Below are 24,214 nucleotides of genomic sequence, written 5' to 3' on the forward strand. Positions count from 1 at the left end.
AGTAGAAATCTTTCCTCTGGTTATCTTTCAGTTTTGATAAGTCAAATTTCAGATTTTTCTCAAGTCCCAAATTGGGACACTGAGGCAGCTTTCTTTCTTAGTTACTTACTGTAGCCTCATGTTTTGGTGCTTTATTGTAAGGTTCATATGATTCAACTGGATATGATTAAAAAATCTTCCTACCCATATGGAAAAGAAATAGTAAAAACTTATAAAAGACTTGCATAAGATGTGGCCTACGTCTTATAGTGAATCATATAAGGCTTATATGATTTACTCATGAAAGTGGCCACTTTCTCATTACTTTCATATATTGTTTTAGTAAGTATCCAAAACATACAAGTTTCATTTATATAATTTTTCAAGGGATCTTATATCTGTTTTCACTCTTGTATGCTTTTCATACAAGTTTCACACAAGACAGATACAAACTTTATAAGATTTATATATATCTTTTCCATATGGGTACCCATGTCACTGAAAAAAAAGTTCCTTTAAAAAATAGAAAATGAACGGTAATTTTCAGCCAGTGTGTTATTTGTTTGTTTGTTTGTTTAAGTTTCTGTATGTGGTTAAGAAGTGTGATCTCAAAAGTACAGAAAAAAATCCATAAAATTTAATACTAAAACTATTTTTTATGGTGTAATGTAAAATTTATCAAGTCAGTTTCAGTAAGTTCAGCTATCATCAAAAGGCATACCTCAGTTATTCTACCTGTTTTATTTCCCATAACTTAATGAACTTGAACCCCAATGCAGAAAACAACACCCACCTGAAAGGTAATCCCAATTTCATACACGTAACAGTACATTAAGAAGATTCTGTGGATGTTTATAGCTTTACATTGCAAAAATACTCATTTTCACATACTGTAAACATACTGTACACTGAGACAGATACATGCAGGTGATATTTACAGTAACTGACAATGTTCAAGAGTATTATTTTTTTTAAATCACATAATTATTCGTGCACATAAAAGATGAACAAGAGAGATCATATTCAATCTGACTTGCTCTGCTTCGTATTTGGGCAAATTTATTATCATCACTTTGAATTTGGGAAATGGTGAAAGAAAGACTAATCCAAACAAATTTTTTGTTTCTGCAAAGCTTCTGCTGAGAGCAATGTATAAAGTAAGCACTTAAAATATGCGTAACCTGATCGGTATGTTTTTACAGGGAGTGTAACAGACAATGTTATTGAACCAGATCCAACTACATAAAAAAAGATCTCCCAGCTCTTCTGACAGAGTGCACCGTTCGTACTTATAACAGAGCAAAAGCAGATAGGATAAAAGGAAAGCGTGGGTTCATGGGGTTGTTGGTGGAGGGACAGAGTGGGGGATATAGTTTAAGGGAATACGTGATGAAAAGAAGCCAACACATGGGGAGGACACTCATGACAGTCACAAGTTTGGGTCTCACATGTTTATCTGATACACAATTATACACCACCAAATAACTACGGACCAGTTGTGAGTTTTGTTAGAAGGAATGAAGAAAACAGGCAAACTGTGAGCCTTAAAATATACTCCCTGTTTCAAATAAAACCTTTGGCCACTGGGCAAACATGTCGTTTCTTATCTCAGTTCTGTTGGGTTCCGGTTCATGGAGAGTTTATCTTGATATTATACTTAAACTTTGGTTTCTGAGAAAAAAAAGTTTATCTTAACTGCAAATATTATTTATATTTCACATTTAATCCTTTGTGGAACAATGTAAGAAACCACTGTTTTTGACTTAAAAGGCTCCATTACTGTGGCAGCTTTTCAAAACAGGTAGTCCTCATCTGGTATTTTGATGGTATTTTGCAAGAACACATTATGTTCTGACAAAACACTTTTACTTATTCTAAAATTGATTTTTACCCTTCAGCTGTATAAGCCTGATTGAGTATTGTCTGGTGTGTGGGCGGGCAAGGTAGACACTCAGGTTTGTGATGGCGATAACTCGAGAACGAGACAACGCGGGATATTCAAATTGATGAGAGGTGTGTCTACTAAAAATCTTGAACGAGTCAGAATCTCAGTGACCTCAAGGTCAGAGGTCAAGTTTTCAGGAAATCTTGTGAATGAGATAACTCGAGAACAAGGCGACGTAGGGTTTTGACATTGACTCTTAAATAAATATTAGCCTTGGGAGGTGTAGGGGTACATCTACTGATGCGAATCTTATTCATCCCACCTGATAACTCAGGGGGCTGTTAATGATCAACTGTAGCTGAAAGTCCAAACGTTTAAGTCTTTAATGTTCTGACTCTAAGTCCTCTTCCTGCTCAACATTCTCAAATGTTACTGCACCTAGAGAGCATTCAGTGCTCTCCAGTACATTCTAATGCTGCTGTGCTGCACTCTTATTATGAGGACAATGATCTTTTTGACAATGTGCAGTGATTTGAAGCAGCAACCTTCTCGCCAACGGCTCACTCCTCTTCTTTTTTTAAGCAACAGGTAATCTCATGACTTTAGTCGAGGAACATTTTGGAATGAAGTAGCATGCATGATATCTTAGTACTCTTAAAACATGTATTATTTGCTACCAATATCATACCTGTAGTAATTCCAATTTGAGGAAGCTGATAATGTTTGATGTTGTGAGGTGTTTTTCATGGCGCTGCTTTGCAAACTTTTCCTGTGTTTATAGCTCCTGAACCAAAAAACTGCCCTTTTGATGCTAAATAAGCTACAGCATGATGCCTTTATGATCGACACAAACATCATACCTGTTTGAAAGGAGACACTGCTGAATATGGTTTGCCCATGTAGCTGCCTTCTTGATTCACGCCATTATGAGGAAAAATCGGACCCTGGATCATAAATAAAATCTCAGTAACGCTGACAACGTGGCCTCATAAAAGACCAAAAGGTTGGGTTACTGTAGTCTCAAACACAAACATTATTAACTTCAACAAATTGGTGCTTACTGCACACACAATGGGAATCCTAATGCTCTAATTGGTCAAGCTATTGAACTCAGACTGTCCTTACAGCTCCAGGTGGCAGAACGGTTTGCCTGCCCGTTGGTCAAGGATCCCGGAGCTACATCTAAAACTTGCTCAGAGCAAGACGATGGAGGAGCCAGATTCAGTGAGCTGCCTTGAATTGAACTCTCCACACTGCCCTTCCATCTAGAATGCTGAATGTCAAGTTCTGTAACATCAGTAAGAGCTGAGTTCCCATTCAGCCTTTGTGGGAGATTGGGATAACCGCTGTTCTCGCTGCATAGTCCCAATAGTCTCCTTATGCTCCACTGTCTTCCCCTACTCCTCAAACAGAGTATCTCCTGGAAGGCGTGCCTGAAATCGGGGCTGCGACAGTAGATGAGAGGGTTGAAGGCTGAGTTGGAATATCCAAGCCAATTGAGGAGTCTAAAGGGTACCTCAATGTTGTCCAGGCTGAGTATGTTTCTGAGGATGTTGAGGATGAAGAATGGTAGCCAACACAGTGTGAAAGTTCCCATGATGATACCCAGAGTTTTTACAGCTTTATGCTCTTTAAGAGAAAACTTAAGACGCTTTGTGGCGGAATGTTTTCCATCCCCTTTGTCTGTCCTCAATCTGCTCTCTTTCCCCTTTTCTTCTTTACCAGTGTCTATACTTGGGTTCTGCATATTTAGACTATCGTCTCCTGCTTCTTCTCCCACCTCAGTTCCTGTCCTGCGTTGATTTAATGCAGGGCTATCATCAGGATAAGCAAACTGTGAAGTGCAATGCAAGTTATACATATGTCTTTCCCTTCCTCGGATCTTCTCCAGCTGTTTCTGAGCCTCCTGGAACACGCGGGTGTACAGGAAAATCATCACCACCAGTGGCAGGTAGAAGGATACAATTGAAGAAGTCACTGCGTATGCCGTATTCGTGTTGAACTCACAGCAGTTTTCATCTTCCAGACAGTCGAGAGCTTTGTCATCACCTGACACCGACCACCTCAGACATATGGGTACGAAGGAGATGAAGGAGGCCACCACCCAAACTGCAAGCACCACTGCAAAAGCTCGACCCCTGGTTATCAGCAGGAGACAAAAGAGTGCGCAGAGAAGTGAAGAACGTTGCAAACAGTAGACGTGAGTGACAACACAGAGATAATTTCTTACTTAAATATTACGTTGGTTGTCCAAAAATTTAAAAGAGCTCTAAAAGCAACATAATAGCCACGACTACATTCTAAATTAACTACAGCTAAGCCCAGGATCTAGCTCAGGCAGGTAACATGAGCTGCACTGTGTCATGCAGAGATAACATGCCTCATTCTTCTCATTCTCCCCATGTCATATGCCAAATACACTCTTTCAGTTTGGTGGTCTACTTAAGCTTCCGTTTAAATTTTATATGTAACGTATTTGTGGGTAATTATGAGTCTGGTTAACTATATTCTGCTAAATATGTCCTTTGATTCATTCAGATTTAAAATGGCTAATCGCTAAGATAATGACTTTTCTTCTTTACTGTTACCTACATTATGTATTAATTTGATGAATTTGAGTCAGATATAATAATGGTAAAAAAAAAAAAAAAAGAAGTACGACATCTATAATTTCTAAGGTTTTACATATCAGGATTAATTTTTTTAAATATTGTCTAGTCTTTATCATCATGTAAAATGAGGTAAATATAACTTGAGATGAACAACAACACATGACACGTTGCACTGTGTCATTATTTCTGCAATAAAAACAAAGCTAATATGTGGAAGCAGTCTGTAAAAAAACCCCTTGACTTATTCGCTTGCAGAACAACCTTGAGCAGCAATAACTTGAAATAGTCTTTCTCTGTGTGACTTTATCCGTCTCTCACATCATTGTGGGGGAATTATGACTCATTCTTCTTTACAGAGGTGTTTCCGTTCATCAGTGTGAGCAGGTTTTCATTTACTCAAAGCTCTCTTAAGGTCTTAAGCTCTCTTACACACAGAATTTCAATCAGCTAGAAGTCTGGACATCAACTGGATCTGACTGAGTTAGAACATCCTTTCTTTTTGAGTCATTCTGCTGAAGATTGCCTGCTGTGCTTGTGATCATTGTCGTGTTGCATGATCGAATTTGACCTCAAATCTGACTCTAGAATACTTTGGTACACAGAGTTCATGATCGACTCACTGACTGCAAGGTGAAAAAAGTGGGCTTGAGAGTTTGCATGAGGTGCTTGTGTTAATATGCTGTGTTTGGCTTTCACCAAATGTGGCGCTGTGCAATATAGCCAAAAATCTCCACTTTGGTTTCATGTGTCCAAAGCACTTTGTTCCAGAAGTCTTGTGGTTTGTTCAAATGCGACTTTGCAAACCGAAGCTGTGCTGCTATGTTCTTATTCAAGAGAAGAGGCTTTCCCCTGGCAACTCGGCCAAAACAAGCCATGCTTGTTCAGTCTTTTTTTAATTGTACCATCACGAACTTCAACATTTAACACGCTAACTGAGGCCTGCAGAGTCTGAGATGTAGCTCTTGGGTATTTTGCAGTTTCTTTGAGCACTGCACGGTCCGACAGGAGGAATTTGCTGAGGAGTCGACTCATTGGAAGATTGGCAGCTGTCTCAGTGCAGAATGATGGATTTCAAATTGTTTAAAATAACCCCATCCGTAAAATCACTGCTGATGTTTTTTCTTCTTCGCATTGTGTTATAACACACCTGAATGTTCCAGACCAGCGAACTGCCAAAACGTCTGTTTTTATAGAGGTGCTTACACTTTTAATGAAGTGCATTTGATTAGCAGCACCTGGCTGCTACTTACCCTGTTAATTCCAATGGAAGCAGTAAGGAAGTATTCAGTTTTTCACACGCTGCTTCTGCGATCAGGCATTAATTTTGTATAATAAATAGTCACACAGTGTAATACGTCCAACGTGTCGTTGTTCATTTAAAGTTTTATTTAACTAATTTTAAGACCTGCTAAGGATTGTTTTAATGTTAACATATCTTCTTTTTACCACGACTGTATTTGAGAATCAGAATATCTTTATTGTCATTGTAACAAGTACAATAAAATCAAGTGCTGTGCCTGTGGCATTGAAGAGAACAACAATAAATATTAGCAAGAATAAATATGACTTTGAAGGAAGTAACCCCAAATGTCCAGCCTCAAGCGAAAAGTCAGGGGTACTGAAAGCTCACGTCTTTGAAACTCTACACCTCTGGATTTTTTTTTCAATCTTCAATGCAATTTGCACTCCCTAGCTGACTCTAACCCAGACTTTGCACAGGGGTACAAAAGGGAACATCAAAATTTTCACGAGTTTAGCCGCACTCCTCAACATCCATAAGCAGACTTTGATGTGTGCAAAAAGTAGAGTTTCCTTTTTTAAGTTGCATAAAGTTAAATTATTTAACCTTTATTAAAGTTTTATAGAAACAACTCTTCAGAGAGGAGGTTATAGCCACACTACAAGGAAAACTGTCACTAGTGCCCTGATTAAAAGTCTCATATTTTCCAGTATGTTGCACCTCTGGTTATACCGCAACAAGTGTCAACAGGGTTTGCCTTCAACAGGAGACAGAAAGCACCTGATGTGACATCACTGGTTGGGTTTAACTAAGTGTGCAACATCTTGGAAAGTTTGAAAATGTAGAGATTTTTGCAGTAGCAGCTTGATCTAACCTCATACTACATACTAGCCAAGCTACATCTCTTTTGTACCTGGTGAGCAGTGTTGGGTAGCGGAGCGGCGAGGTGATGGCAAGGTAGCGGTCCAGAGCGATCACACAAAGCGTTTCGATGCTGGCAGTCACGCACAGCACATCGGTCGCTGTCCAGAAATCACACATGCCATTTCCGAACTGCCAGACTCCCCGCAGGATGTGGGTAGAGCCAAAGGGGACCACAACCACACCCATGATGAGGTCAGCAACAGCCAGTGAAGCAATGAAAAGATTGGTGACAGTCTGGAGCCGCTGAAACCGCAGGATGGCGGTAATCACCAACACGTTTCCTGTGTAGAAGAAAGCAAACTGTATTCGAAACTATAAACTGGATCAATTGTAAAAGCGCATTTCAAACACAAGCTGTCCTCTGATTGAACCGAAAGAGTCACAGCTTACCGAAAACTATAGCCAGGACCAGAATGGCCATAGCAACACCAAGCAACACGAGTTCTGCATCACTGTACTCTGGTCTAGAAGAATTGAAGACCTGGGTGATGTTACTGTCCTGTGAATGGTTAGTCTGTGCTAACACAGTACTCACACCTCCCATGATCTGCAGAGAAAACACAAAAAACACAGCTTGGTCACGAAAGGTAAAGACACATCAACTGATTGTTTTGCATGCATGATCACTTTAGTAGGGAAGATGTTTAAAAGGTATACAAGAGATTGGACAGCTTGTATTTGTTCCTTTGTTTGCCTCTGTGTTTGTCATGCTTTTAGCAGTTTGTGCAGCAGCTTACGGGATTTGTATTTTTTTGGTGTAGCCTCAGTCCACAGGATCAGCATTTGGCTGCAGCTAGTCCACACACACTTCCTAGTGGGGTGTTATCTGCTCAGGCTTTGATACTTTTTGAATAAGATTACAAGTGACCCTTTGATCTGTTTGGCATTCTTTAACAAATAAGGGTATTACTTTTTTTTTACACCATTAATGCCATTAAAACAAAAAAGCAAATGCCAGTGCTGGTAAAAGCGAGAGGGTGGTTCCTGCAACACGTGTAAATGAAGACACTAAATGCCCTTGTTATGTAATAGTGCTTACATAAGTAAATGCACAGACAGATGAGTGTGCTCCTAATGTGCCATTAACACACACAGGTGTATATTTAAGCTGTTTGTATACCAACAGATCATTCTTTCTGCCAGAATGATCAAAGAATGTAAAGATATCAAACTTTGAGCAGTATATGATGAAAAATAGCTTTCACAGAAGTCTGTGCATGAGAGCTAGCCTGCTTTCTATCTTATAGAAACAAACAAACTGTGTATATGTGTTCACAGAGGAAGTTATATGTTCCTCTGTATTGTCATGCTTTAAACTTATCCTCCCCAGTGACAACATATGTCCTGTGATATGATGTCATGTATCAGCATCTAACTTCATGTTTTTCTTACCTTGTGTTGCCATAACCTAATAACATAGCATAATTTTTTAGTTTTTTTTTTTTTTTTTTTTAACTGATACTGAATACTGCAGTGACAGAAAACAGGAGAAAAGTGAGCAGCAAAAGTTTACAGGAAATAAAAGTCCTTGTCCAAACCACTAGGCCATCAGGACTTCCTCTACACACTAATCTTAGTGCCATGGTACAGAGTGTACACTTTCGTTTCAGGGTGTTACTAAGCACAAATAACTGATGCTGAGGAAGAGCAAGGCTTGTGAAATACTATATAGGCTCCAGGAGCCCGTATACTGGTGTTTGCAAAGGAGCAGTGCACAGTAGAGCAACAACAGGCAGCTTAAATAAATAATCCCCACATTGCTACGATGCTTTATAGATATATTCCAGTGATACATTAAATAATACATAAAAATAAAGTTTTGGCATCAGTTGCACTTATTCCTCAATGTTATTTCTAGTCATGTTCCAGCATAAATAATAATAATAAAAACAAGACGTCTGTTTTTTGGGGGCTGAACATAAATGCTCTTCCACAGCAGCCGTCTAACTGACAGTAGACACATGGCGATCCTTGTTTGCGCTTCTGATGTAGATCCCTGTCGGGGGATGGTAAGTTGTATAAGTCATCCTGTCTGGACAGTCCATGAGTAGTAGACAGATATTAAATGTCTACTACTTATTGACTGTTTGCCCTTCACAGGTGGCATTTGACTTATTTTTGCTTTTCTCCAAAATGTGCAATTAAGAGAAGAACACATCTATGTCTTAATGCTAATCGTAAGGCTGCTTGGCCAACTGGATCTTCTGTGTGCATTTGCACTTAGATGCATGTGAATGTTGGCTTTATTCCAATGCAGTCCAAACACTCACAACATATGTTAATTGGCAGCAGTAAAGAGGTGCATTGATTCATGAGTGTTTACCCAGTTCTCTCATGGTCAATGAGCAAAGTGTTGAATTTTGGGATGCTTTTTAAATGTCTGGGTGGACCGTCGGGCGATTGTTGTTTTTATGACAATCATCCTGTAAGTGGGATAATCGTCTAAACATGAAAGTTAAACGGTGTCATTACTTAGCAAGTGCGAGGCACCACACATTAATTTGGAGAGCAGGTATGCTGTCAATCATGCCGTCTGCATCCACAGCAGCGTGTTTGTGCGAACATTCGTCATCGCTTGGAAAACGTCCCTAAGTCAGCACATTAACATTTTAGTAAATACGAACTAGAAGTGCCGAGAAAATGATGGATCTGCTGGAAAGGTAAGTGCAGACTCCTTTTAAAATGAACATTTTCATTATTCATGCTTTGAAATGACTTCTGTTATATAATAATGTGTGTGATTGTGCACTACACACACAAAAATCAGACTTTCATGTACTTGTTAATTCATTTATGTTTACATGATGTGACAGTCGCTGTTGTTTTTCTCACAACACCAGTCACTTACCCTGTTACTCTTTGCCCTAATGACCCCTGTACTACCCCTGCAGAGGGGATCAGTACTCCAGGAGGTGGTTGCACACATTAATACCAAGTCAAACTTGCAAAACAGACTCCAGTCGCCTCCCTAACCAAAACTGTTTAAACAGCCGAGACCGAATCAAACACAAAAGATTTACTGAGACGTAAAACTCCCAATATTTAGGCTTAGGGAGCATGGCGATAGTAAGTACACTGAGCACTTAACACACAAAAGCGCTTGCACAAATATAACCATGAAGCTGCAAGTGTGTGGAAAATACACAGAGAGAGAGAACACCCAGCTTTTGTTGTCGTCGGTAAAATAAAGAGATGACGGTAGAGCAAACTGTGAAAAGGACACATGCTTTAATAGGAAAAGATAAACAAGTTTCCCTCCTGATATCATAATAACAGGAAGAAAAGGAAGAAAATCAATTATATCTGTAGGTTTTGTCAAACAATTTAAACAGTAAATGTATTATATGATAGGTAATCTTCAAATCTCCCATGATGTCAGAGTTAGGTGCACATATTTTAAACAATGTCATCATCAAATAGTCTTGTAAAACTAGAGCAACTTGAAGATTCTTTATCTGCACTGATCCCTTAGCATTTACTTTAAATCTATATTAATTTCACTGCTTTGATAAGTCCAAAAAAATCACAGAGTGGTGCATGCACCCGTGACAAATAGGTTGCCTGCAAGATTTGCACTTTGTAAAACACACTTTTATTTTCAGTTGTTCTTTAATTGTTACCTCCAGACTTTGTCCTCTTCTTCAGTCCAGTGTTTTCATACTCCAGAAGCTTTTAAATCCACCACACAAAGATTCATAATAAAGTGTCTGCCAGCAGCTTTTTCTTCATTTTTTGCTGAGTTGTTAATTTCAGGAGTTGGTGTGTGACTGACATGCACAGACACACACACACGCACACGCACTCACACGCTCTGTCTCGCTCCCTTCTGTTCCCACACATGTATAAACACTTTCAGGTCTCAAGCACACTTGCCCCTTTGAAGCAGCTGAGTCTGTCAGCCTTTTTATAAGCAAGCCACGATGACATCACAGCAGGATAGTAGCCTATCAGAGGACAAGGAATGGCTTTTGGTGTATATCATATGTCTGCAGTGCACTGACAGCCGGACAGCACCCAGTGCTCTCTGGGAAACCTTAGGTTTTTAACATTTATTTATTCAGGGCAGCTTTTCTGAGCTTCTTTTCAGCACCACCCTCCTCACATTCTCACATAGGAGGTGCCAAACAAAACCACAGACTTCTGTATTTGGCTGCTGTTTAGCTGTACTTCTGCACCACAGCAGTGCAAAACATAACAGCAACACTATTCAAACTGAATATGGCGTTATACTGTATTCCCAGTATATTCAGTGGTACAAGTTTTACCTGTTGCTTTCTGAGATTATGAGGATATGATAAGAATCACTTTGCATGCTCAGACAGAAAGTCAAGGCTAAACATCCATTCACCAGTCTCTGGTAAACCTTAAATTAGAGTGTTTCTTTGTTCCAAACTGCAGGGCTGATTTTAATATTTATAATTTTATATTAAAATGTTTAATACAATGTGGACTATATGAAGTCTCATTAAAACAAACTTAGAGGCAGTGGATGTGGGAAACAAAGCGTTTTAAATATGTAATTTTGAATTTTCTGAAAGACATGAATTCATGAGTTATTTCCTTGATTTCTCTACCACTACACAGTCCTGTGAAAAACTAAGTGCACATCTTGATTCAGTAGCTTGTAGAATGACTTTATCCATCTTTCATATGCTTGTGGGAAGTTTTGGCACACTCTTCATTGCACTGTTGGCTCACTTCATTGAGCTTTCGTTTACACCACAAGGTCCCCAGATGATGTGGCTGCAAAGTATCACTACCTCTCCACCACCATGGTTTGAGGTGCAGAAATACTGGGTTTGGTTTTGCCAAACGGGGTGCTGTGAAATATAGCCAAAGATCTTCACTTTCATATGTGCTAAGGACACTTTAACCACGCTGCCATGTTCTTTTTAGAGGCAGGAGGCTTTCTCCTGGCTGCCCTTCCAATTAATCCAGGTTTGTTACGTCTTTTTCTAATTGTGTTTTAACTTTTAACATGCTTCCTGAGGCCTGTGAGGTTTGAAATGTAGCGCTTGTTTTGTTGTTGGTGGGGTTTTTTTATTTCCCTGAACATTGCATGGTCCCAGCAAATTCACCTTGAGGGGATGTATGTAGGGATGCCAGTTGTGTGTTACCACACACTGAACGCTCCAGACCATCAAACTGCCAAAATCTCAGTGTTTATAGAGGTGCTCACACTTGCTGATGATCAATGAATCAAACAGATTTCATTAGCAGCACTTGGCTGCCACTTACCAACTTAATTCATAAGGAAGCACTGAGGGTGTACTTACTTTTTCACTGGGCTGCATACAGTTGAACTGTAGTCACAATGAAAACTACCCTCAATAGAACATGTCTGTGAAGGTTCTCAGTCATCCAGGTCATCGTAGTCAAAGGAGTTTGCAAAGAAAAGCGTCTGGACTTCTTTAAGTTCCTTGAAGACGTTTCACCTCTCATCCGAGAAGCTTCTTCAGTTCTAAGGTCAAATGGCCGAGAGTCCCAGATTTAAACCCAGTGGGAGTATCCCCCAAGGAGGGACAAAGGACCCCTGGTGATCCTCTAATCACATGCGCCAAGGTGTGAAAGTGGGTGTGGGACCTAATCAGCCAGGGTTTCGGGTGAGCTCATTGTGAAACCTGGCCCCACCTTGTCATGTGAATTCCTGAGGTCAGATGGCCCAGGATGTGAGTGGGCGTAAAAGGCGTCTGGGAGGGAACTCAAAACTGGATTATAGATGGCAGACAGTTGGTGTCGTAAACCACCGCCTCTGTTCAAAGATGGTCGCTCACAGTGGACATAGATGGCCTCTTTCACTCCTCTTTCAAACCATCTGTCCTCTCTGTCCAAAATGTGAACATTGGCATCCTCGAAAGAGTGACCTTTATCCTTAAGATGCAGGTGGACTGCTGAGTCTTGTCCTGTGGAGGTGGCTCTTCTATGTTGTGCCATGCGCTTGTGAAGTGGCTGTTTGGTCTCGCCAATGTAGAGGTCCGGGCATTCCTCGCTGCACTGTACAGCATACACCACGTTGTTCAGTCTGTGTTTTGGAGTTTTGTCTTTCGGGTGAACCAGTTTGTGTCTGAGTGTGTTGCTGGGTCTGAAGTACACTGGGATGTCGTGCTTGGAGAAAACTCTCCTGAGTTTCTCTGATACACCGCTACATAGGGGATGACAATGTTGTTGCGTCTGTCTTTCTTATCCTCCCTCGCTGGTGTCTGATCTTCTTTTCTGTGCCTCTTTGCTGACTTTATGAACGCCCAGTTCGGATAACCACATGTTTTGAGTGCTTCCTTTACATGTGTGTGTTCCTTCTTTTTCCTTCAGGCTTAGAGGGAACATGTTCTGCCCGGTGGTGTAGGCTCCTAATTACTCCAAGTTTGTGTTCCAGAGGGTGATGGGAGTCAAAGAGGAGGTACTGGTCCGTGTGTGTGGGCTTCCGGTAAATTTCAATGTTGAGGTTGCCATTCTCTTCAATGTGCACAGCGCAGTCCAGGAAAGGCAAACAGTTATCCTTTGTGTCTTCCCTGGTGAACTTGATGTTTTTATCCACGGCGTTAATGTGCGCAGTGAAGGATTCCACTACGGCGGTGGTTTACGACACCAACTGTCTGCCATCTATAATCCAGTTTTGAGTTCCCTCCCCAGACGCCTTTACGCCATTTGACCTTAGAACTGAAGAAGCTTCTCGGATGAGAGGTGAAACGTCTTCAAGCAACTTAAAGAAGTCCAGACGCTTTTCTTTGCAAACTCCTTTGACCTCAATAGAACATGAACTTTGCTGCTTCATGTTTGTGCATCAGTGTTTCTCATTTCACTGAGCCATCACGGCACAGACAAGTCACCACTGGTCGCATATAAACAAAACACTGCGATTACTCTTTTGTCAAAAAACATATTTTTTTTAAAAACTTTCAAGGCAAGTCTCCATATGTTTGCAAAGCTGTTGATGTGATCTGTGATCTCTAGTAATGATAAATACAGTGTACATACAAAATAATAATCCAACCCAGTGTGCAAGGTCGTGAACGCCTCTGATGCAACCAGTGGTAGTGTCAGTAATCATACCCAACCAAATATTAGGCCACTAAAATGTTTTGGAAAAAGGTTTAGTTGATGGGCTACCTCGTAGAGATCCACCCAACTGAGTTATGACAAGTCCAATCCTGCACCTTCCATCATGCTACCTTGTGTGCTTACTCAGTTAAGACTCTTAGTGTGTTCCAGATGAAGTTGGAAGTCAGAACTGATCAGTCAAAATTTTCATCTGCTTTCAGCTGCTTTCATCTTTCTCTAATTTTTTCTTGCTTATCTGACTTTACCACTGGAACACCCTCCGACATCTGACTTCTGAGGTAAACGGACCCGGTGGCATCTGGCGTTAACCAAAACGGGTAGAATGAACTCCACTGAAGCTGCAAATGAAGGTCTTCTGTCTTCCCTGAACCTTATATCTCAAGGAGGTGATGCGTGCAACAGGAAGCAGCTAAAGGTTCCCACACACCACAGAATGTACCCAGCAAGGCTTTCATGTAGAGAATTTCTCATACTTGATCACCACAAGCCGTCATTTTATATGCTCATGATGACCTACATGTCGTGAACAATAGACTCCCACATATGAGGCGCATTGAAACCACTCAGATGTGAACCAGTTAGATAAAAGATGCTTCCGCAGGCTGATTGAGCAACACCGTCTCAAAATTGCAAAGTGGCTTAGCTCTGTCTGATAATATATATACATATTGCTTCTTCAAAGCAATTATATCATCTAAAAATATACACCACTGATGGGTAATGTTTTGTTATGTTTTTAGGGCAGTACTTTTTTTTGTCAGCCCATTTAGACTTTTAGCTGTATATGAAAAGCAAGAAACACACTGCTGTGAGCAGCTGTGAGCAACATGAGCACTCGCTTCTTCCCTTTTTTATGGCCTCTTTTGGAGCATGTCTGTCAGAGAGCCCAGAGCAACATCTTCTTGTCCAAACGTACTGGTAGAAGATAAAGCTGAACATTTGATCAGCATGATTGAAATTCAGGATCTTAGTCAGTTATGCTCCGACCACCCTACGGTCTGTACTGCAGAAGACAACAATCACCCCTTGCGTGCAAATGAAAGCTATCATAAAGCTGAGCCTGCACTCAGTTCATTTGAAGGTTTACATGCTTTAAAGAGGAAACCACAGCTGGTACCAGTGTTCGTCTGACATACACATAAAAACTCTAATCTTTCTATTGTAATGTTTGTGTTTTCTGCTCTTTAATGTTTCCTCCTGTGGGAAAAGAGACATAGAACAGAGAGTATGGCCACTTCCTCCTGTCACATTCCTCTTGGCGCCTCTTCTGTCTGCGCCTTATCTTTTCCTCTATCTCTTCACATGTTCGCTCCCCGTCACACCTTCAAAAAGTATCCATCCATTACTGTGCGTTAGCTGCTCCCTCATTCACGTCACTCTTTTGTTCTTACTTTTTGTCAGTTTCTTCTTTCATCTGTCCTCGGCAATACATCATCTTTGGACACTTCAGCTCACCAGTTCTTTCAACCAAAGTCACATTTAATGAAAGAACGTTATGACACAGTACACTGACATTTTAATAAAAAAAGTCTTATTTTACCGAGTGTTGCCACTAAACCTGATTGTAAAATGTTTAAATTAATGCGGGAATCCCGCGCCGTCACTCTAATGATATTTTTAGCTGCAATGTTTTTATTTCTTGCCAAATACTTCCAACATTTCTTCATTGTGTTAATATAAAATATGATACAGTGATATCTGGTTATGTGTTCTTACGTTACTTTCTGTTATCTGTGCAATTATCAGTTTGGTAATATATAGAGTGCGCACCGCCTTTCCAACATTTCACACCATTTGAAACACACGAGTCCTTGTGGAGGGGTTTCTAAAATGTCGCTGTACCAGTTGATTCTTTGTCTGCTTGAAATTCTGTCTTCACAAGCACTTAAATTAGATTTTATTTGAACAAATTATAACAACAATCGACCGATGATGAGTAAATCTTTGTAAGGAAACAGTGAAGAAAATGTTTTCGCAGCGGTGGGCAGTGAGGTTAACGCTGTTTGTAGGTTTTAGAAGCAGCTTCTTGCTGTGATCTTTTTTTCTGTGGGGTTTGCGTGTTCTGCCTATGGTTGCATGGGTTTCTTATCAAGCCTAATAGGTTAACTGTTAATGATAAATTGACTGTAGTTGTGAATTTGGGAGTATGCTGTTGTCTGTCTCTCTGTTCCCCCTGGCAACCTGTGCAGCTGTGATCTGTATGCTCCCCGGCTATCAGATGTGCTCCGGCACCCCTGCAATCCTCAGTTGGATAAACAGTTAAGAAAATGGATGACTTCTGTTGTGATTTGATAAATAAACATGTAAAACACATCTGTCTCTCTTATTGATTTTTTTCTTCTAATGTTTTCTATTACTTTCTGCTGAAACAAATATCCATAATCACTGAGAAGCTTCATCAGAAATTTACATAAAGTACTGAGTTCACTCCCCAAGTTCTGGGAACAATTTATATTGTCAATGATGACTGTTCTTAAAGTTTCACACAAAAGAGCAGTCGCTGAATGTGATCTGCAGACGGTTGTTTTCTTAATTACAGCAAATATTTTCCAGAACTCTGATTAAGAAATGAGAAGTTTTCATCTAGAAAAACGTCTGACACCAGATAAACGATCTCAAAAGTTGATCTTTAGTAGCTTGCACTACAGTTACTGCAGGAAAATATCTCCCACATATTGTGCGCAAGTATGCATGTGTATCAGACTATTACAAGAGTAATTAAGTCTAGTTGAAGCAACTGACTGTCTATAAGGAAACACTCTTCTGGATTTCTGGTATGGCCTCTTTGTTTTTCTAAGAAATGCTTGTTCTGAACAGTATATCCTGCACATAATGTTCACTGGTATTATTTGACAATGTATTTTTCCTGTATCAGTATTTGACATAGACTGCAATAATAGCAGTGGTTTCCTTTTTTCTTCATTAAAACTGGACAATAGATGATTTGAAAATGCTGAAGATTATTCTATTTCTGCTTCAGATGGTAGAGCCAGAATTTGGTGTAAGCAACATGAAAGTATGGCCCCATCCTGCGTTGTATCAACAGTTCAATCTGCTGCTGCTGGTGTAGTGGTGTGGGGGATTTTTTCTTGTCACACTTTGAGCCGCTTAGTATCAAATGAGCATCATTTAAATACCGCAGCCTGCATGAGTATTGTTGCTGACTATGTCCAACCCTTCTTTGACTGCAGTGCGCCCATGTTCTAATGGCTACAGGATAAAGCATCACGTCACAAAGTTTAGTTTATTTCAAACCTGTTTCATGAACATGGCAAAAAGTTCACGGCACTCAAATGGCTTCAACAGCCATCAGATCTCAATCCAATAGCATGTGAGATTTGCATCATGGAAATGCAGCCAACAAATCTGCAGCAACTGTGTGACGCTGTCATGTCAATATGGACCAAAAATGTCTGAGGAAGGTTTCCAGCACCTTTGCTGAATCTGTGCCACAAAGCATTACTGAAATCAAAATGGGGTTACAGTTCATTAAGAAATATGAAGAAGTTAGAAAATGAGGATTTTATTGCAGATGAAAACTACACAGAAGTATTTAAAACTAGAGATTAAATGATTTATTGAGTAATTGCTTAAAGTGACAGCTCAAAATTTCATTTTTGTATTTTTCCTCCAGCCTGTTGCTGCTCGTTATCCATCTAGATTTCCAATTACTTTCCCAGATTTTGAGATATTAGCTGTAGTACACCCACCCTTTCTCAATACAGTGGAACAGGATAGCATCTGTTGCTCAACCACCAAAAATTACACCTGAAAAAGTCTGAAGCAATCTCTCTTTCCAGAAAAAGACCCGAGGCTTTTCTCATTTCTCTTTTTTATTCCTTCTTGTGTCCTCTCTCCTCCTGCTAGTGACCCAGAAATCGATCACAGTACTCCATGGCTTCAGTGTATTAAAGAGGGATGGCACACAGCTGTAATATACAAAATAAAGTGTAAAGAGGACCTTCAAAGGACTTGGTCCTTTTATGCATTTGTTGCTTCAGTTGTTCAGTTGCCCTTCATTGTTTGAGTGCCTGTGTACATTTAAAAACAGTGATAGTCGCATTGTACTATGTTGTGAATTGAATGTAAAGTAGCCCTAATTATATAACATCTTCTGACCTCTATAATTCCTGAGATCTATAACTGCAGTAGGGTTTAAAAAAAGGTGCAGCTGGCCAAAAGTCATGTTTTATTCACAATGCTTCAAAATGAGGCTCCAAAGTGAGATTTTCTTGTTTTTTTTAATGACTCCTCCCTTCTCCTATCTCTTCCTCACCAACTCTGCAGTGGTGGAAGGAATTAGGATGTGAGGAGAGGAGTCAAGGACAGGAACTGCATGTGTGCAATCCAGGAAAAGAGCGAAAGAGTGCAGGTGAATGGAAAAAACCCACAGAGACTTGTTGTGAGAAATTTCATGAAAGCTCTATTTTCTTTTTTACAGAACTACACACAGAAACCACAACACACTGCTGAACACAGCTGCTCTAATTGCCACATGGGACTTCGGTTAGCCTACCTTTCAATACCTCAGCCGGGCTGATATGTGCATTGAAACACATAAAAACAAACAGGAGTTAACAGCTATCCATAAAATCTTTCTTTTTGCCATTACCTCACTGCATTTTTTTTATTACATCCCCAATGCTTTGCTGAACCTGTTGTGCTGAGAGATGATTGAAGTAATCCCTGAAGCTAGGTGAGAGTTAAACAAGTTGGTAAGAAAAACACAGGGTCACAAACACAGAATGCATTTAAATGAGAAAATGACCATCTCTTCATTTGCTTTTTCAGCTATCACACAAGTAGTTCTTTCATACGTACACATATATGCAGAGGTCCATGTACAGTACCACCTGTATGTGTGTTCAAAAAAGGTGGCTCTTTATGTGCTGACAGGTATCCAGAACAGGAACGAAGCACACGAGCAGAAAGAAAAACAGTCTTTCTGCCCGTCAGCACTTTTCTTTTCCTCCCCTCATCCATCCTCTCATCAGGTTGCTGTTGTTCTTTCTCTTCCTTTCTTTTTTCCATCATTCACCTTCTCTCATTTTGTCTGCTCTGTCACTCTTTCTGCTCGGCCTCATCACTCTCTCCACTTTCCCTAGCCTCCTCTGCCTTTTCACTCATAACTCTTTAGCTTCTTCCTTTCTCCCCTGTGTGTATCTCTGCCATTCATCTTTCATCTCTCCTCAATTTCACCCCCTCCCGGTACTTTCTTCCCACTTGTGTCATTTGTCTTCCATTTTCAAGCACCATTTGCAAACAGTTGTCAGCAGTTTTATCTCTTCGGGGCAACCGGATGCATCAAGTGTTTCCACATTTCAACAGATTTGTAAGGGACGGCCTCACACGCGGTTTACATGATACTGTGGACGCCACCTTAACCTATAGACAGTGTAGCCATGCTTATATCCATTTTGTTTCCAAATCATTTATCATGTTTGTTTTCTGTGGAAAGTGCAAAAATAGGTGCAGCAATTTACTGAAACGTGTGCAACAATTTTAATGAGACAGAAAGTCAATATTTGGTATGACCACCTTTATTCCAACTCTCGTCTGCAAGCTTTCTTGGCATTCCTGGCACTCTTCGGGAATTGTTCTCCAGGCTCCTTGAAGGACACTCAAAGCTCTTCTTTGGACGCTGGCTGCCTTTTGTTTTGTTCTCTGTCAAGATGATCCCTCACTGCTTCAATAATGTTGAGGTCTGGTCTCTGATTAGGCCAATCCATGAGTAATGGTGTTCCACTGTGTGTGTTTTTTTTGTCCAGGTATGCTTTTACTTCACTGGCAGTGTGTTTGGAATCATTGTCATGCTGAAAAATTGCCAGCCAGACACTTTCCAGATGGTATTCCATGTTGGATTAAAGTCTGATCATACTTTTCTATGTTAATAATTCCATTAATTTTGACAAGATCCCCAACAACACTGGCTGAAATGCATTGACAAACCATAACAGAGCCTCCAGCATGTTTTACAAATGGCAGTAGACACTCACCGTTGTATCTCTATCCTAACCTCCTCCGCACATACTGATGAGTTGAACCAAAACTAAAATTTGGAACGATCACTTGATAAGACCTGTTGTTACCTGTTGTTTTCAGTCCAATTCTTGTGTAATTTGGCATACCTTGGGCTTCTCTGCCTTCCTTTCTCTAACAATTGCTTCTTTACAGCCATCTTTCTGAAGAAACCATTTGTCATAGGCCTTTGCTGTTTTTTTCCCCCTATTTCCTGAAGACATGAATTTCAGATACTGTAGATATCTGCTTGTAGATAGCTTGTAGGCCTGCCACTTCGTTTGTCTTTGCACATCATGCAGAGATATGCAAAGGTTTTGGCAAATAGCTTTTTGAGAATCAACTTGTTGGTATATAAATCCTATTTTGTGTTATCTGTAACTGTTATCTTTGGCATTTTTCTTAGTTGTTTTTCACCTAAAGAACTGGTCAGAAATGTTGTGTTTTTCTTTGGAAGCAAAAGGTGAAGAAATGATGGCTGACTCAAGACTTTTGCACATGCTTTAGTTAAGACTAAAGTGCAAGCATGCAACACTTTTTTTCCTTTCTACTCAGACTACATGTCATAGTGCATGTTAGTGTTTTACATGTCATCTACAACAACGAAAGGAATCGTTTACAACAAATCATCACATTGGAGAAGCTGGGTGTGAGGAATGTTTGGTATTTTTGCTCGTCTCAGTCAGATGAAATCTTCATCGGCGTTCATGTTTCAGCGTGATTTTAAACTGGTTGCATCTCTAAACTCCACGGATTCTGTGTGAATTAACACATTTTAACTGCTGTTTGTCACTTCCCGAGTTTCACCTTCCTCTTTTGCACACAGCGGGCAAAGACACATTACTTGCTGCACCCGCCTGCTATGCTAGACCAAAGGCTGAGAGAATTCCTATCTGTCCAAACACAGCTGCTAGAACGACTAAGGATAAAAACCAAAGCTGTGAAAAACTGGCTCAGCAGCCAGGTTTGAACAATGTGTGAAAACAAAGTGGCAGTCAGCCAAGGGCAATGGTTCTACTCCACTACCAGAGAAAATTTTACCACAAGCTTTTCAAGAAGCTGTGAGAAATACAGCTGTTTCTGAGCAAAATTATTCATTGCATTTTAATCTGCACATTGTAGACTAGCATAACACAAACAAGCAGTTATGATGGAACTCATGAAAAAGACACTCTCACTGAAAGCCCTGAGGTAAAACAAAAAACAATTGCAGGGGATGTCTGCATGATATACAATTAGCATCACGTTTTGATTTCTCAGGCATATTTTAATCCCGCATATCTATAAATCTGAAGCTTTTAAGGCGTATCGTTGTGACTCTTGATCTCTGGATTATGATTTATGTTATAAATCCTTCTATAACGAACAGAATCCTGACCCACAGACTCCACTTACGACCCTTTAATGAAGGAAGCAGAGGCGGATCACTTATTATACTGAAACACACAATAGCCTTGACCTCACCTTCAACTTGTTTCATTTCCTGACTGATAAACTCACAGGCAAACACATATGTACCAAGGCCTTGTTCCTTTAAGTCAAGATCATAATTTTTGTCTTCATATTGGGAAGAAAGTCTCCACAGTGTGACTTTATGTACAGACTTGTGTCTCCTTTCTGCTATAAATAGACACACAGAATACCCAGTCTTTGTGAAGACAACTTTATGGGTTAAAGGTAAAAGTAGTTGCAAAACCAGAAACTGCGCAAGAGTGCAAAGAGTGCATAGTCTCACTTTTCTGTGTGTGTGTCTGTAAATAAAGGTTTTGAAGCTATTGCAGAAAATTATTATCAAACAGTCTTAGGTTTTTTTTACACAGCAAAATGGAAGGTGAAAAAAAAACCTTGCTAAGGCTGCAAGCCTGCAATTCTGACTTCAAAGAGGCCTGTTGCTCAACCATCATCCATCTGTGTGTTCGCTTATCCATTACACGGGTGATTTGGCTGATTTTGTCTATGTCAGTGGGTTAAACGTTTTATTTCATCCTCACTGATCTCATCGGGAAGCTATTTTGAGCAAGAAAGCTGGAAACACCCACTGTATGCTATACGTCGAATAGAAATAGCACAAGGTCACATCTAAACACAGCAAAGCATTCAGCAGATGAAGACCTTCATCATTCCTTCTGTTGGTAGAGACCAAAAACAGAGCAAAAAGAATTTACTGTCATAAATTGTTTATAACTGACAGATGAGGTCATTAGCAATTTTACAATTAATACAATATCAGTATTGTGTTTGCAGTTTGTTTCTTTACTATTATTATTTAATTAAGTTACGATTATTATTCACTAATAATATTGGCATTATCATGTTTAGAACTGTGCAAGTAAATGAAACAGTAGTAAGGGTAAATGTTACTGTTACTGCAGAGCTGTTTATAGGTAGGTGTTATGTCATATTTCCTTCAAAGCCAGTTACTTCCTGTCCAGGAGGATGTGGTGACTTGTTGCTAAGGCACAGCACAATCTTTGTATTTCTGTCTGTCTCTTATTTGCTCCATCCGTAAGCTTCTGTACTGTGCAGGTGAAGTGGTGCAGCTGTTTGCAATAAAACAGCAGCGCCCTCTTTATGACACTGTCAATCCTGCTGATTTTCTGTTGTCTAACTGTGTGAAATAACAAAATGTGGTGCAGAAACAACACGAATGATATCACTCAGAGATGTGAATCTGAAAACCCACTTCCAAAAAAGTGTCATAATGTAAATAAAAACAATGCAACAGAATCCAAATCTCATAGACCCACATTTATTCAGAGTAGAAAATAGAAAACATATCAAATGTTTAAGCCAAGAAAATAGAGACCAACTGCTGGACTTGTGGGAGAGAAATTTCCCATTCTTGTCTGATATAAGTTGCAGTTGCTCAACAGTCCTGGATTTTCTTTGTTTTATTTCTAATTCCATGATGTCCTAACACCTGGACTCTTCTACTATGAAGTCATGCTGCTGTAATATATGCAGTATGCTGTTTAGCATTGTCATGCTGAAATACAGAAGGCATTCATTGAAAAAGAGGTAATCCTGTGATCCTTCTGTTGGTAGATGGGAGCATATGTTGTTCTAAAACCAATGGTGCCTTTCCAGATGCGCAAATTGCCAATTTCATAGCCACTAATGCACCACATACCATCAGAGATGCAGTTTTTCAACTGAGCGCTGATAACAGCACTTGTCCATTTCTGCTTTAGTCCAGAGGATATAGTGACATTTCGATTTATCTGACCACAGCCTGTCCAAGGTACCACAGGGAGAAAGGTGGGGTACACCCTGGACAGGTCTGCAGCCTGATGCAGGAAAAAACATAGAGACAGACTCACATTCACACATATGGGCAACTTAGAATCACATACCCCCAATAACTGTATGTCTGTGGGAGGTATTGGGAGGCATGGCTGTGGGAGCACACGGAGAGAACTAAAGAAATTCAGAAAGGCCTCTGACCAGAGGTGGAGTCGAACTCCGGACTTGCTTACTTTAAGACAACAGTGCTAACAACAGTACTAACATGTATGTAACGATCTATATTTATACATATAATGGTAAGTATGCTGTTTCTTCTTTCTTGATATACAATATTCCTATGCATGTACATAAATCCCATTGTTCAGATGATCTTACTGTTTTAGCTTCCTCTCAGTGTGTCTACTCTGACCAAAAACAGTGTAACTTCATCTTTTACAAACAACAGATGCATCCTCTTTTGGAACATAATACATCAGCTAACTGTAGAAAATCAATGAACTACACAAACACACACACACGGTGCACTTTCCCAACTGTGTTCTTCAGTTCTTCCCAACTGCTTTTAAACTGACAGACTGACTTAACAATGGGTCATTAATCACATCTGAGCGTCGTCGGAGACACACAAACTGCATGCATGACATATTGTTTTTCTGACCTTGGCGGACTCACGATTGAAGGCATGAGCAGACACTCAAAGCTTTGACCTTTTGATTCTGAGTGCAACCATTGCAGACACGGCAGCGATCTCCGTGGAGGAGTCAAACCTCTGTTGCTGCTAATGTCTTTAAAAAAAACCAGATCAAAAGCTAAACACACACCTCAGCCAGGTTTAATATACTGAGGATTGTTAGATTTTGAGCCTAGGCGTTCCCTGACTTTATTTTTACTTCATCTTCGCAGTAGAGGTTAGATGAGTTTCAGCATTTGCAGGAAATATCCTGTGCATTGTTTCTCAATTACAGGGAAGTGAGCCAAGACAGACTGAAAGTTAACTGTATAAACATGTTTTGGTTGGAGGGTTGCTGCCTGCAAGTGAGAACAATCACATGCCAAAGTCTTCAAAAGAAATATATATATAACACCTGTTTGGCAATTCAAAGAGTAGTGGAGTATACCAAATAAATATTCCTGTGATTTTGTTCAGCAGCATCAAAAACATTTCCCAGTTCTTCTTCTACGGACAATAATAAATGCATTCCAGCTATGTTCACCTTTTCTTCTCTCTTTTTGTCACATCTTACTTTAATA

General features: G+C 39.9%; 1 protein-coding gene across 1 annotated transcript; it reads right to left on the reverse strand.

The window, feature by feature from the left end:
- Positions 1–701: 701 nt before the first annotated feature.
- Positions 702–10,526, reverse strand: LOC116319692 (beta-2 adrenergic receptor-like). The gene is made up of 4 exons (XM_031739104.2): positions 10,261–10,526; positions 7,031–7,187; positions 6,630–6,921; positions 702–4,002 (listed from the first exon to the last, which is right to left on the reverse strand). The coding sequence occupies exons 2-4, from the start codon at positions 7,182–7,184 to the stop codon at positions 2,961–2,963; spliced, it is 1,488 nt and encodes a 495-aa protein (XP_031594964.2). The 5' UTR covers positions 7,185–7,187; positions 10,261–10,526; the 3' UTR covers positions 702–2,960.
- Positions 10,527–24,214: the final 13,688 nt, after the last annotated feature.

Source organism: Oreochromis aureus, linkage group 10 (genome assembly GCF_013358895.1).
Source record: "Oreochromis aureus strain Israel breed Guangdong linkage group 10, ZZ_aureus, whole genome shotgun sequence".
Taxonomy (NCBI): Eukaryota; Metazoa; Chordata; class Actinopteri; order Cichliformes; family Cichlidae; genus Oreochromis; species Oreochromis aureus.

What these genes read in the sequence shown, in the direction of transcription:
- LOC116319692 (XM_031739104.2), bottom strand. Translation starts at nt 7,184, where the DNA reads ATGGGAGGTGTGAGTACTGTGTTAGCACAGACTAACCATTCACAGGAC. An exon ending in GGTCCTGGCTATAGTTTTCG is followed by an intron (nt 6,922 to 7,030) that starts GTAAGCTGTGAC and finishes TCTTCTACACAG; the next exon opens with GAAACGTGTTGGTGATTACC. An exon ending in TACCCAACACTGCTCACCAG is followed by an intron (nt 4,003 to 6,629) that starts GTACAAAAGAGA and finishes GCTGATAACCAG; the next exon opens with GGGTCGAGCTTTTGCAGTGG.